Source organism: Marmota marmota, unplaced genomic scaffold, assembly GCF_001458135.2.
Source record: "Marmota marmota marmota unplaced genomic scaffold, marMar, whole genome shotgun sequence".
Taxonomy (NCBI): domain Eukaryota; kingdom Metazoa; phylum Chordata; class Mammalia; order Rodentia; family Sciuridae; genus Marmota; species Marmota marmota.
The window spans coordinates 10635402-10648315 of NW_026000093.1; the positions used below are offsets into that span (position 1 = coordinate 10635402).

Consider the following 12914-nt stretch of genomic DNA (forward strand, 5'->3'; position numbering starts at 1 on the left):
CTTTTGTTAGGTCTTCTTGCTTTTGGAAAACTCCATTTGTGCTGCCCAGGATCAGCTATATAATTCGCAGGGACCAGTGGAAAATGTCAATGTGGGGCCCTTTGTTCAAACATTGCTGAATCCTTCAAGATGTAAGGACAGAACATTAAAGTAAGCACAGGCCCTTTGCAACTTCCCAGATTGTGTAACAGGAAACCACCTGGTGCTGCCTCTGCCACCACATCCTTCTTGGTGGCAGTGAGGTAAATCCAAGTCACAATCTTTGATCTGATAATGTTCTAGAATGTGTGGACTTAATGGGGGCAGGCGGGGCTTCACAATTATGGTTAATGTTCCTTCATGTAAGTTGAGATAGGACTCAAGTTAACTTGCAGGGAACAGGTGTACCACGAAAACTTGGTTTAAGTTCATTTCTCTGAAACAGATAAAGTTCAAACACCTTTTATTTCAAGAATATTGCTTCTAGACTTTCCTGAAGCCAGAATTGTTCTATAAAAGTATCACAGAGTATTATACAGGATTAAAAAAAACACAGTATACTTCCTAATATCTTGGAATCTTTTTTACAAAGCACATCATTCATGACCATAAATATGTTTATTCTGTCATTCGGCCAATGACACACATCTGATAAACAGCTAGTTAATTTTAACATATGTACAGAGTCTATGATTAAGACTTGAAGTTACCAAAGATTCAACTATAACATGTTAAATTTTTTAAAGAGTTTACCTTGAACACTTAAAAGAAACATAATTTACCTAAATGCTTGAATTATCTAAAAATAAAAAGAAAATCACTGTTAAGCTAAACAAACAAACAAACAAAACCTTCTTGGGAAGTTGAATGGGCTCTGATGACTCCGATGAGGTAATCCTTTTGCTGGAATTTAAAAATCTAATACGAAACAAGAATATTTGCAAGAATACAGAGTTCTTCAGAAGCAATTTTGAACTATATCCTTAAACAAAACCAGAACTTGGCGATGGTCTTAAAAAGTTATATAACACAATGTTATAAAGTTAACCTCCCTTATGCTCTGTTTAAATTATGAGACATTGATGATTTTTGTTTATTGGAGAAAATTCGTTACATAAGTTCAAAACTACACATAATTTTTCAAATGCTTAAGCTTATTAACCAGGCCAAGAAAACAAAATGCAGATGGAAATAAAAGGTCTTTAGTCCTTTTTTTTCCTGTCAAGAAAATAACCACAATTTAGCAACCTTATTAAGTATACAGTGGACAGCTTGAGCCAGATGCAGACAGAGCAGGCAATCTTGGTTTTTTATTTATTTATTTGTTTATTTTTACCACCAACATTATTAGCCACGTCTTTCTGCTAATCAATTTTAGCAAGTCGAGGTAAAACACATGCAATATTTTCTGGCAAAAGCATGTTAAACAATATGTGATCCATACTGTGTGTCATCCTGGGGGATCTATTTGACTGTGTCACACTGAGAGCAAACAGGGTGTCTGTGATACATCTGTAAAACAAATTAAATGCACCAAATACACATGGCATTCCAATCTCAAAGTGCAAGATAATTGAATCCACAATGATGGCACTGAAAAATTCCAGTGGCTCAAAATGAATCAAAACTTCCTTATGCTGGCAACACAATGTCGCCAAGGGTGTTGGTTTTAGAAGCTTGGAAAGGCACAGTTTTAGCCATTTTGACTGGGTAACATTTACATATGCATGTCCCTATAATGCTCAAAAGATAATACTGGCTTAGTACCAAAACGAAAACCAAACAGAAAAAAAAACCCAACCTTTCTTTCTATTCTTGGCAAATAATGAATTCTGATGAGTCCCTGTGTGCACAACACTTGCACACTAACTCTTCCTGCACAAAGGTACCCAGGGCTGCTTGGAATGTTGGTAGCTATGATTGCCCTTATTAGTTTACTAATAAAAAGTTAAAAAAAAATACTGCATTTAGGATAAGGTAATAGTTTCATCTAATCAGGAGAGTGGAAAGCAGGCACTGCCTTCTAGATTGTAAGCTCTCCTTTGTGTCATTCTTCTCCATCCTCTCTGCTCTGCTGGAATGAATAGACTGGTCCATGATGGACATGTTGAAGGTCTGATGAACAGAGGCTCCACAGAATGCACAGGAAGATAAAACTGATCTTCAAAAACTTCTTCTCCTGGACCAGCATCCTGGGGAAGTTCTTTCTGATGCCTGCTGATATGGGCTGCAGCCTGGGGGTAGGGCTGGTGCACCAACTCTGTCACACCATTGCTACTGAAATCACTTTCAGAAAGGAGTGACCTCTTCATGCCCCATCCATTTTTCAGTTTTACCATTTCTCCAGTGTTCAGAATTCAAACAATTCACTTCTGGAATGTCATTATTCCGTTCAAGTTTACTCTCTAGACTTAATGTTGGTTGGTTCAAATGCAGGGTCTCCAAGGTTTGGCTGGCAAGGTCAAACGAGGTTCTTCCCTAACTGTGCGACTTGGGCCTTCATCTGACTCTGCAGAGGCCGAATCCACTGGCATAGAGAGCTCAGCAGAGACAATCAGGAACCCATCACCTTGAGCAGTTTTCGACTGACTTGTTTTATTCTGCTCAGAGTGACTGTTCAGCAGTGCAAATACTCATCTATACCCTTCAAGTCATTAGTCCAGTCAACCAGACTAAGTCTATAGTTGAGTCTGTACCTATAGATGTTTTCGTTCACACTGTATAGTTCCTCCGGGCCTTGCCAGCTCATGGCTGCCGTGAGACTGGGCAGATTAACCTTCCCATCCGTCCCATAACTGTCCTCTGTGGAGAGAGAGGTAAAGGTGTCTCATTAGTGCAAAATATGTTTCCTACTTAACTGGACAAGCAACTCACCCTGCAAATCAACTCAAAATAGAACACGAAAAGGTATTTTTTCCTAATCAAGGAGTGGCCTTAATTACAAAGGTAATTGTGTGACAACTAAAAATTGAAAAAAAAAAAAAGCCAGGTGTGGTGGTGAACGCCTGCAATCCCAGCAACTAAGGAGGCCCAGGTGCAAGGATCATAAGCTTGAGGGTAGCTTGGGCAACTAGCAAGACCCTGTCTCACAGAATAAAAGGGGCTGCGAGATGTAGTAAATCATCCCTGGGTTCGATTCTCAGTACAGAAAAAGAGAAGAAAAAATGGAAAGAATAAAGATCAAACAAATAAAAGCTTTTCCATGTAGACATGGTTGGTGTTGGAATTGGCACCGTCCTACCCATTAGAAGACTTGAGTTTTACTGTCACTCTGTCACCAGGAGAGCATGTGAGACTGTGTGAGTCTCGGTCAAGTGCCACTCCTCTCTAAGAGGAACTGGAGACTTTGGAGACACAACTGATTCCAGATGTTGGGGGGCAAAAGCACAAGATGAACCTGGAACACGCTGCTGGGCTAGAAATCAATGCAGTGCTCAAGAATGATGGGGATGAGCCAGCAGCACGCTGAAGCCACTGGAAGGACACCAGTGGCTGAACTTGGAACACTTGGATCCTTAAAAGACATAATGATAGCAAAAGAACATCCATGGAATAAAAAGAAGGCTTATCATTCCTTACGGATATAAATAGAGAAGTAAGAAGGGACATCACTTCTTTATCATGGAACACTACCTAAGAAATGGAAGGGACACCCAGCATCTTGGGAGGCTGAGGCAGGAAGGAGGATTGCTAGTTCAGAGCCAGCCTCCATAACCTAGCAAGGACCTGAGCAACTTAGTGAGAGCCTGTCTCATAATAAAATGCAAAATAAGGCTGGGGATGTAGCTCAGTAGTTAAGTGCCTCTGGGTTCAGTCCCTAATACAAAAAAAAAAAAAATGGAGGAACAACTGTAATGGAAGAATCAACAATTGCAGTCATCATGTTAACAAGGAAGAATCAAGACTGTCTGCAAAAGCTAGTAGGTGAATTACTTATTAATTGAAAAGGAAGAATAGCAATTATACAGAGGATTAATCTAGCAATCCACACTTTAGCCAAGTTATCAAAGGTTGCACCACCAAACAGATGACATGCAGCTTCTGATGAGATATCCTGAGGGTACAATGTTGGTTTAGATGTATTCCTGCCTCAAATGCAAAACCTAACAGTCCCATGATGAGGGAACATCAGACAAACCTCAAACTGAAGGACACTCTGCAAAACAACTGGCCTGTACTCTTCAAAATGTCATGACCAATGACAAAATGTTGAGAAACTGTTTCAGAAGAAGTGATACTGAAAAGAGGTGACAATTTACCGCAATGTATGGTTCTGGATTGGATTCCAGATCAGACAAAGAAAAGCCAAAAAACTGTAATTATGACATTATTGGGACAATTGGAGACATTTAAATATAGAATGTAGATTGGATGATACCTGTCAACACTGAATTATCTGATTTCAATAAATTTACGGCAGTTATGTAAAAAGATGCTCTGAGGAAATATATATTAAAGCATTTTTATAAAAAGAGGTATGATGTCTGCAAATTACTCGAAACTGATTTAGAAAAAGAAAAGTGCATAATATGGGGGAGGGGCAGAGAGAACAAGGGGAAATGATAAAGTAAGTAAGGTAAAATTTCTTGGAACTATTCTTGCAAGCTTTCTGTAAATGAAAAGTTAAATCAAAATAGCATGTTGAAAAATCAAAATAGCATGTTTAAGACCTAAAACGCCCATGTCCCTGTCCTGGGTTCTTCCAGCTCACAAAAGGAAGCCTTTGTCTTGGGCCATTCTGAGGTTCTTTATTCAGAGAGCAAAGGTCTGAGTAGGGTTGTTCTGGAGAGCATCTCTAGGCTAAATCTAGATGATTTCAAGTTGTGGTAATTGTCCCCCAACCCTCGAAACAGAAAGGTTGTGAAAACATTAAGAAAGATTCAAGAACACACCTGGTTCTCAAACTGAGTGGTAGTTCTTCCTTAATGACACAAAATATGGTAATGTCCTATGAGCTAGTGTCTCTACCCTCTTCAGGACACTGTTTCTTTTGTGGAAATGCTCTGTATTCTACTTTCCTAATAACAGCCGTCACTTCCTGGGGCTTGCTGCGTGATGTGCTGCTCTCAGCATGCTCACCAGCAAGGCTGGGACTTGAACCCAAGGCTGACTGTCTCCAGCACCTGTGTTCATACCCACAGTGCAGTATAGCCATGTCACCCACATCCATCATCAGAACCAAATGTTGTTCTACAGAGAGATGAATCAATACAAACCAAAGCAAGGTGGACTGTCTGGTTGTTGAGGTGGAGCTCCGTGTGGTCACCTGGCCTGGAGGACCTGGTGCAAAGGCTCTGGAAGCAGTCTTGCCAGAGCCAGGCTGCCCAAAACTACTCACCATAGTCCCACACTGACCAGTTCAGGACAGGACAACTGGTCAACCTCAGATTTTGGGAAAGGACTACTACTGATCGACCACCCAGGGAGAGAGGAAGAGAGAAGAGGAGAAGAGGCCTTCTAGACCTCATAGTCATACACTGATCAGCTCAGGACAGGACAACTAGTGGGCCTCAGCTTTTTGGAAAAGGACAACTGGTGGTTCATCCTGGACGGGGGCGGGGGGAGGATGGGGGGATAGAGAGAGAGAGAGAAACTTCCCCTTACAGCTAGTAGGCCCACAGCCATGACTGCCAGGAACTTTTTTAAGACATCAAAGAGCAGAAATGGTGACTTTCAAATGCAAAAGGAAAAAATAAATACCCTATCAACCTGTTGATCCTACTCTATTTTGCAAGACAGAAGTTATTGCTTTCAAATCAAGCTAAAAAATATTTCCTAAGTTGTGGGTGCCATTATTTTTTTCTTACTGGAAAAAGACTGCATAAGAAAAGCATTCAAACTCCCTTTGCCTCTGTAACTTTGTAACTATGAAAACAAGTCAACAAACAAAAACAAAAAGAGGGAACAGCTTTTTGAAGACCCTCTAAATAAATTGGAAGGTTAAATTTTGAAAATCTATAAAAAGAAGATAGTTTTAAAACACTCATAATCCACATTGTACATGATAAATTTTCTACAATACTCTGTCGAGCTTTTCAATTCCAAATTTCAGATATGATAGTTATCATTTTTCTCATTAATTTAAGATTAAGATACATCTAATTTTTTTTTTTTAACTAACAAAGTCTTAAGGAACTAAGGCTTTTGAGTGGGCTTAAGTGGTGTGCCATGGATGGAGGGCTCTGTACTGGTAAATGCCACCCAGACATACAGGTTTTTCTGCTGGCTCCACATATACAGTGGCTTGTTTTGCATCTGTTCCAACAAGACACAATGAACAGGCAAGGCCACATGCATGTAGGGTCCAGTGAGTCCCCAGGTTTGATTGACAAGGCAAATGTTCTCTTAGCAACCCCCCTGTTAAGATGTGTCTGCAATAACCATCTGCTGTAAGATGGTTCACCTTATGGATTATGAAAAGGTAGAGTCTGGAAATTCCAGCTATTTTGAATTGTAGAGTATCCTTAGAGTTGCCCCTTGGTAAGGAGCTTCAAAAGAAAAAGAAAAGTAACAAGTAACATCCTGTCACCCTTGTTCACGTGCTTCCCAAAGCTGAAGTTGCCAAAGCTGTGTCAGAGTGACTGCAGAAGCAATTGATTATTTAGCTCCTTGGGTGGCGGTGGCAGGGATCAGGAAAGGGGAGCATCCTGTCCCAGATGCCTGTCACTTAACTGCACCCCAAGTACAGTTAAACATCCTTCATTTCAGTTGTCCAGGAAGGACTTCATGGAGATAACTGACTCAGCTCTGACTAGGTGTGTGTCCTAAGTTACCTGCTAATAATACTCTTTCACCTCTTTCATGACAGAAGTGAGAGGATGCTAGACTGAAAATCCCTCAGCTGTAAAACAGAGTGCATCAAAACATAACTGTGAAGTCAATATTTAGTATTAGGTTCTTTTATAACGTTACACTTCAGAAATGTCTTAATGTGACTGCAGGGAGCAGGGAAAATATTCCTGGTGTATGAATCTTTTAAATGTACTTGGAGGGGGGAGGTGACTCAGGGTCGATGTGGGGAAGATGGAGTAAAGGAAAGAAGAAAAATGGGAGAGAAAATAGAAGAGATGCATAATGGCTATCAAATATCCTCAAAACAGCTTCTTTGGTTTGTTTCCATCTTCTTCAAAACCTTCCTATTGTCATTTAGCTTCTTGTTAGACAAACCAGTTGCTTCTAAAAGGAGGAATCTGAGACCCTAGCTCAGAAGGATGGAGGGAGAGGTGGCAGGATGAACAGGGTCCCCTGAAATGGCAATATTCTTTTATTTTTCTGAGAAGATATCCATCTGCATGGCGCTGATTGAGTCCATGTTTCTTTGGCAGAAATTTTTCTCCTAAGAGGATTCATTAATAAAGATTCTGGCACATCCATGCCTCAGTGTCCTCTCAGAAGAGGTGGCAAGGACAGTCCCCATCTTCTTCACATGGCATGCCTTTAATAGACCCTCCTGAGGTCTATGCAATGGCTGATATTCCTGGTGACCAAGGCACACATTCCATGTGTGGGTCCCCCCTCCAGAGCACAGTGAGGTAGGAAGGGATAGATGTGGCTGAAGGGGGAGAAGATGTCAAGGCTGGATGCTTATGATGTTCATGTGTCTCAATGCTATGTTGAGACTTGACTGAGTCTTGACTCTAGATATCCTGCCCTTACCTCCGGCACCTTCTGTGAATTCACCACCACCCTGCAGAACCTTCCACGTTCTCCTAATTACAGCTGCTTTTGTCATTGAATGACCATTAATGAGGAAATTCCTTTGGTTTACTCCAAGTTCAGCTGTAGAATGTCCTTAAATTTCTCATTAGTCCTTTTGTGTTACCGATGTTATATTAATAAAAATCTTTAATGGTTTCCATGAAACCTCCCACCAAATTAATTGGCACTACAAAGAGAAGAGATCTCCCACCCTCTCCCACGGCTCTGAAAGGCCAGTCTGTGTTTCTCCCCTTTCACATCATTCCATGCTCCAAAGCATCACCCAACAAGCACACAAGCATGGGGGGTGAGTAAATGCTTGGAGATGCAGCTTGCTGGGTCACTGAACTGATTTAAAAGCAAAGCGAAAGATCTGTAACCAGGGACCAAATGTGATGAAGAACACAGTTAGAACAAGCATGCACTCCAAGCTATGTTCCAAGACATGGTAAGAAGCAGAAATTAGTTTGAATGGTGAAAACATGCAATTATTGAAAAGAAGTTTCCAAGAATAAAAAAATAAATGTGAATACCTGTGTGGGTCATAGCTTCCTCCATCTTTATTTCCTGATATAGAAAAATACAAGAGTGATTTATGTTAGTTTGAGAACTTATAAAACCATTCACTATGTAGTTTTTCATGCACAACATCTAAACCCTAGAAAGAAACATATTGGGTTAAATACAGAGTGCTAAAATCCAGAGATTTTCTATTAGAGGGGTTCAAAATGAGGACTGAAAGCTACAAATAAAAAGGTTTAAAGTTAAAAAATAAAAAAAGTCACAGTTCCCATGAAAAAATAGTACTTATTTCATTTAAAAGCAGTGAAATAAGTACTTCCGGAAGTTCACATAATTCTCAGTAGAAGTTAAATTTGGGCTCTTTTTCAGACAAAACACTTGAAAAATGGACCCATAATGATCTCCCTTAGGAATAGTCTAGAAGGTGGATGACTTGAAGTGGAGCAGCAATAACGGACTCCACCTGGCACGTCATTCATCATTAAGGACTTTATCAGATGTCACCAAGTAGAGCTGTACTGTCATCACCAGTGAGTTAGAGTGTCATGTTCTTTTGGGGAGAGGTATCTGGGTGTAATATTTCTAGTGCCTCTAAGGGTTGGCTTAGATTCCAGGCCTTTGTGGGCTGTTTCTTTCTTTCCTTTCTTCTTTTTGTAAGATTTCAGGAAAAGGTCGTGAGATAAGCAGGATATTTGAAAAGATTTGAGCTGAGAGGGGTCAGTGACCAAGGGACCTATTCTGCAAGCCCCACCCTCTCTTGGCTTAGTGACTAATTTTCACTAAGTGTTAACTGAGAAGTGCTGATTGAGAACTGAGATGTGATCTCTCTCACAGGATTTATATTTTCTTATAGGACGCTCACAGCTCAGAAAACTTTAGGATCCCATAGTGGTGGACATTACAGGCAGGAAGGATGGGAGGGGGTCCCCTTTCTCCCTTCAAGTCCTACAGCCCAGAGAACTGCCCACTTTTATTCTGAGGATGCTGGCTCTGCATGGGACCCCCAGATACAGTTTAAAACTCAGCTGCATAAAAAGGGCTCCTGCAAACTGCTCCCAAATGCCTGTGAGTCCAGTTCTTTACTATTTGGGGGTTGTCAGACTCTTCTATATCAATGTCCTTACTAGCTTCAGTTCTTTCTCTCTCCTTCTCTGGATAGCTGATCTTTAAATTTTTTACATAAATATTGAGAAGCAGTGCGTATTCTCATTAACTGGTAAAAAGCTGGGGCTGATTTTGAAAGAGAACTGCATCTCCATGAGCCAGAGGAGAAGTCAGTTCAACACTTGCAGAGCAGGGACGGAACACTTGGCTGATTCCATACAGACCCTCTTATACTTTCAGATCCCAAGGGAATACACTGCTCAGATATCTCTATTTTCAGATGGGAACTATTGGCAAAAAGAAATCTAATTCATTGTATTACAGACAAGGGTTCAACTGGGGGAGGGACCCAAACTGTGACAAACAGAAATAGGGCGTTATGTGTTTCCATCCAAGTTCCCTTAACAAAAGAGGATCTTCTGATTTTCTTAGAGAGTATTTTATGACTGCTGACAGCAATAGCAAAGAAATCCTCAGTTTTGTCTTGTCTTCTAATAGATGCTTTATCAGGAATTGGAGTTTACTAATCACATAGACTTGAGGGAGAGATTGGAAGAAAACACTCACCAAATCACCTAAACTTTTTTTGTGTGTGTGCGAGGGGGTGTCCCAGGGATTGAACTCAGGGGCACTCAACCACTGAGCCACATCCCAAGCCCTATTTTTTATTTTATTTAGAGACAGGGTCTCACTGAGATGCTTAGGGCTTCACTGTTGCTGAGGCTGGCTTTGAACTCATGATCCCCCTGCCTCAGCCTCCCAAGCTGCTGGGATTATAGGCATGTGCAACCGTGCCCACCTTCACCAAATCTTTTGATGGCTAGTTTTTTGACTATTCACCCAGAGCTAAACTTAGAGACCAAATTATGTTTGGAATTGCCTAGAAATTTCCCTACATATCCAGAACTATATGTTTTTATGCATGTAGATATTTCATAGACAGAAAACTTGGTCACACAAAGAGATTTCTAGGCAATACAGAAAAACACAAGATTCTTGTCCTTACCAATTTCCAGGCCCTTCGGTCTTGGGTTGCACTGTTTATACCCTTGACAGCTGCGGAGCTCCATTAGCTGTACATGTAGCTGGTTCAAAATGCCCCGTTCTACTGTGTGCACGGTGTTTGTGAGCTGGGGAGGAAGAGGTAGAAGGACAGATTGAAGTTCATGTCCTGGTTGTTCTCTTTCCAACAATCTTTCTAAAGTGAAAACATATTATTGTACCTGATAAGGATCTGTATTCATATCGAAGTACTCCAGAAAGCCAGTGGCGAACTCACAGAAAAGAAAATTATGTGTCTCATTCACTGTCCGTAAACACCAGTAGGTGTTATTGTTAGAACTGGTACAAGCGCAGAAAGATCCCACTGTTGGATAGGAAAAAAAACAACACAAAAAAGAATGAAAAACCAGTCACCTCCGTTCTCTACACTGGAAGCATCAAGTGTTCTTTCTTATACTTCCTCCCATTCTATGCAAATTTGCTGTGAAACTCCATGAAAGTGGAAAACAAGATGGTGGGTTTGTAGAGGGTGAAGGTCAAGTGGAGTTTCAGCCTGATTCTCCCCTTAGTTCTGTTAGAAGTCTCCAAACTGGGGTGAATGCAGATTGGGAAAAAATTATCAGAACATTTCCTGATGGTTGTTTTTTACCTTTTTTGAAAAAGGAAAGAAATGGAACTGGTGCTATTGCCTGTTCTCTAGGTTACGTGGCCAGTGGGAAAAATGGTCAATGGAAAGACAGGGTTCTGCAATGTGCAAGGTTTTGGAGAAGGCTTGAACCCAGGTTGGTGGATTCTGGGATGATGTCATTTGAAATCATTGTAGACTCATTTTAATATGTGATTGGCTTTGATCCGAACATCTTTTGTACCATGCAGAAATTGCCTGGTACAAAGTATTGAAAAGAGATTATCAAATTTAAAAACAAATCATCCACTCTTATTTCCAAAAAGGCAAAGGGTACAACTTTGCTGACCTTCCTGTCAATGGTAATCGAGTTTCAGGAACATAGTGCCTAGCAAATATTTTCAAAACAATTAGAATAGGCATACTTATTAGGATAGGCAAATATTCCTTGTACATTATACGTTTTACATGTATTAGCTCACTGAATTCGCAAATTAACCTTTGGGGACAGTTTATTATTATCATCCTCATTTTGCCCATGAGAAAACCAAGGCACAGAGAAGTTAAGTAATTTGTCCAGGTTGAATAGTTGACAATTGGCAATGTGGGGGTCTGACTACAGGCTTATTCTTAACTGCTAGACTCTATTGTCCTTTGTAGTATAAGATGCACTAAATCTGTCCATTTAAGTGAAAAGGGATATTTTAAACAATAAGTGAAAACTGATTGTTCTAAAAAAAAATCAATAGATTTTATTTTTTGGTGTAGCAGGTTCACAGAAAATTTGAGAGGAATGTCAGAGTGTTCTCATATATCCCCATGGATGTACAACCTCCCCCAGTACTAACATCCCACAACAGGCTCATTTGTTAGAAATGATGAACCTACTTTGACATATCAACACTATTGTGATTGTACATTCTACGGGTTTGGACCATATATAATGGCAATCATCTGCCATTATATTTTCATACACAGTAGTGTCATTGACCTAAAAATCCTGTGTTCTATGCTCTCCTCACTCAATCCTGTCATGTTTTTACATCTTAGAAATGGATGATTGAGAATGATTTCATTGTTATATGATTTTTTTTCATTGAAAGCAGGTGCTATGTTATTCATAATTTATATTATTTTTAGTTAAGCATTTAGCTTACATCTAAATAAGTTAAAAACCATGGAACCAGAACTTTCTAATCTGTGTATAAATCATCCAAATCAATATTTTAAATAGGGTTTGAGCTTGTTTTATAAAATATACTAATATAATACCTTCTGATTGCTTTGAAAGAATAATTGATGAATCTCAGGAGTGATGAGAATTTATAAGTGAAATTTCAATAAAAATGACTGTTTAAGGGTTGAGGTTATAGCTCAAAATTAGTAGAATGTTTGCCTCGCACGCATAATGCCCTGGGTTCAATCCCCAACATCACACACACACACACACACACACATACAAATAAAATGAAATGAAATAAAATAAAAAGACTGTTTAGTTAACAGTAGTAATTTAAAAAACAAATACCCCAATTGACTCAGCATGCTAAGGATACACAGCTATTGAGTCAGCATATCTTTTCAAGTTATTTTTCAAATTAAGGCAGTCACTAAGACCACATTTCCAAAATGATCTTTTGGCTCACTGCATTGTAAAGAATGACATCGAGATTGAAAAAAGAACAAAAGCGTACTTAATAAGTGTAAGCCACATATTTTGGGACCCTTAAAAGATCAAATGAAAACAATTTTTAAAGATTCTTTACTTTTGTCTCTTTTAAAATTTTTATTTTGTGAATTCTCATAGTGTACAGGACAAGTTAGTATGGTAAAATTATAGACTGTTCATTTTAAAAACTGATAGTGGTGCATAGTCAAAAATGTTTAGAGACCATGATCCTCTCCCTCTCCCTCTCTCTCTCTCTCTCTCTCTCTCTCTATATATATATATATATATATATATATATATATATATTTTTTTTTT

General features: G+C 39.5%; 1 protein-coding gene across 4 annotated transcripts in view; it reads right to left on the reverse strand.

Annotated features, from left to right (window-relative positions):
* Positions 1–425: 425 nt before the first annotated feature.
* Positions 426–12914, reverse strand: part of Sulf1 (sulfatase 1) — a 175169-nt gene continuing 162680 nt past the window's right edge. For all 4 annotated transcript variants that reach the window (XM_048782937.1, XM_048782936.1, XM_015485814.2 and 1 more), the window contains 4 exons: positions 10527–10669; positions 10310–10433; positions 8211–8244; positions 426–2781 (listed from right to left, as the gene is read on the reverse strand). In XM_048782937.1, coding sequence (XP_048638894.1) covers positions 2751–2781; positions 8211–8244; positions 10310–10433; positions 10527–10669 — 332 coding nt within the window. In that variant the 3' untranslated portion in view covers positions 426–2750. The remainder of the gene's footprint in view (positions 2782–8210; positions 8245–10309; positions 10434–10526; positions 10670–12914) is intronic.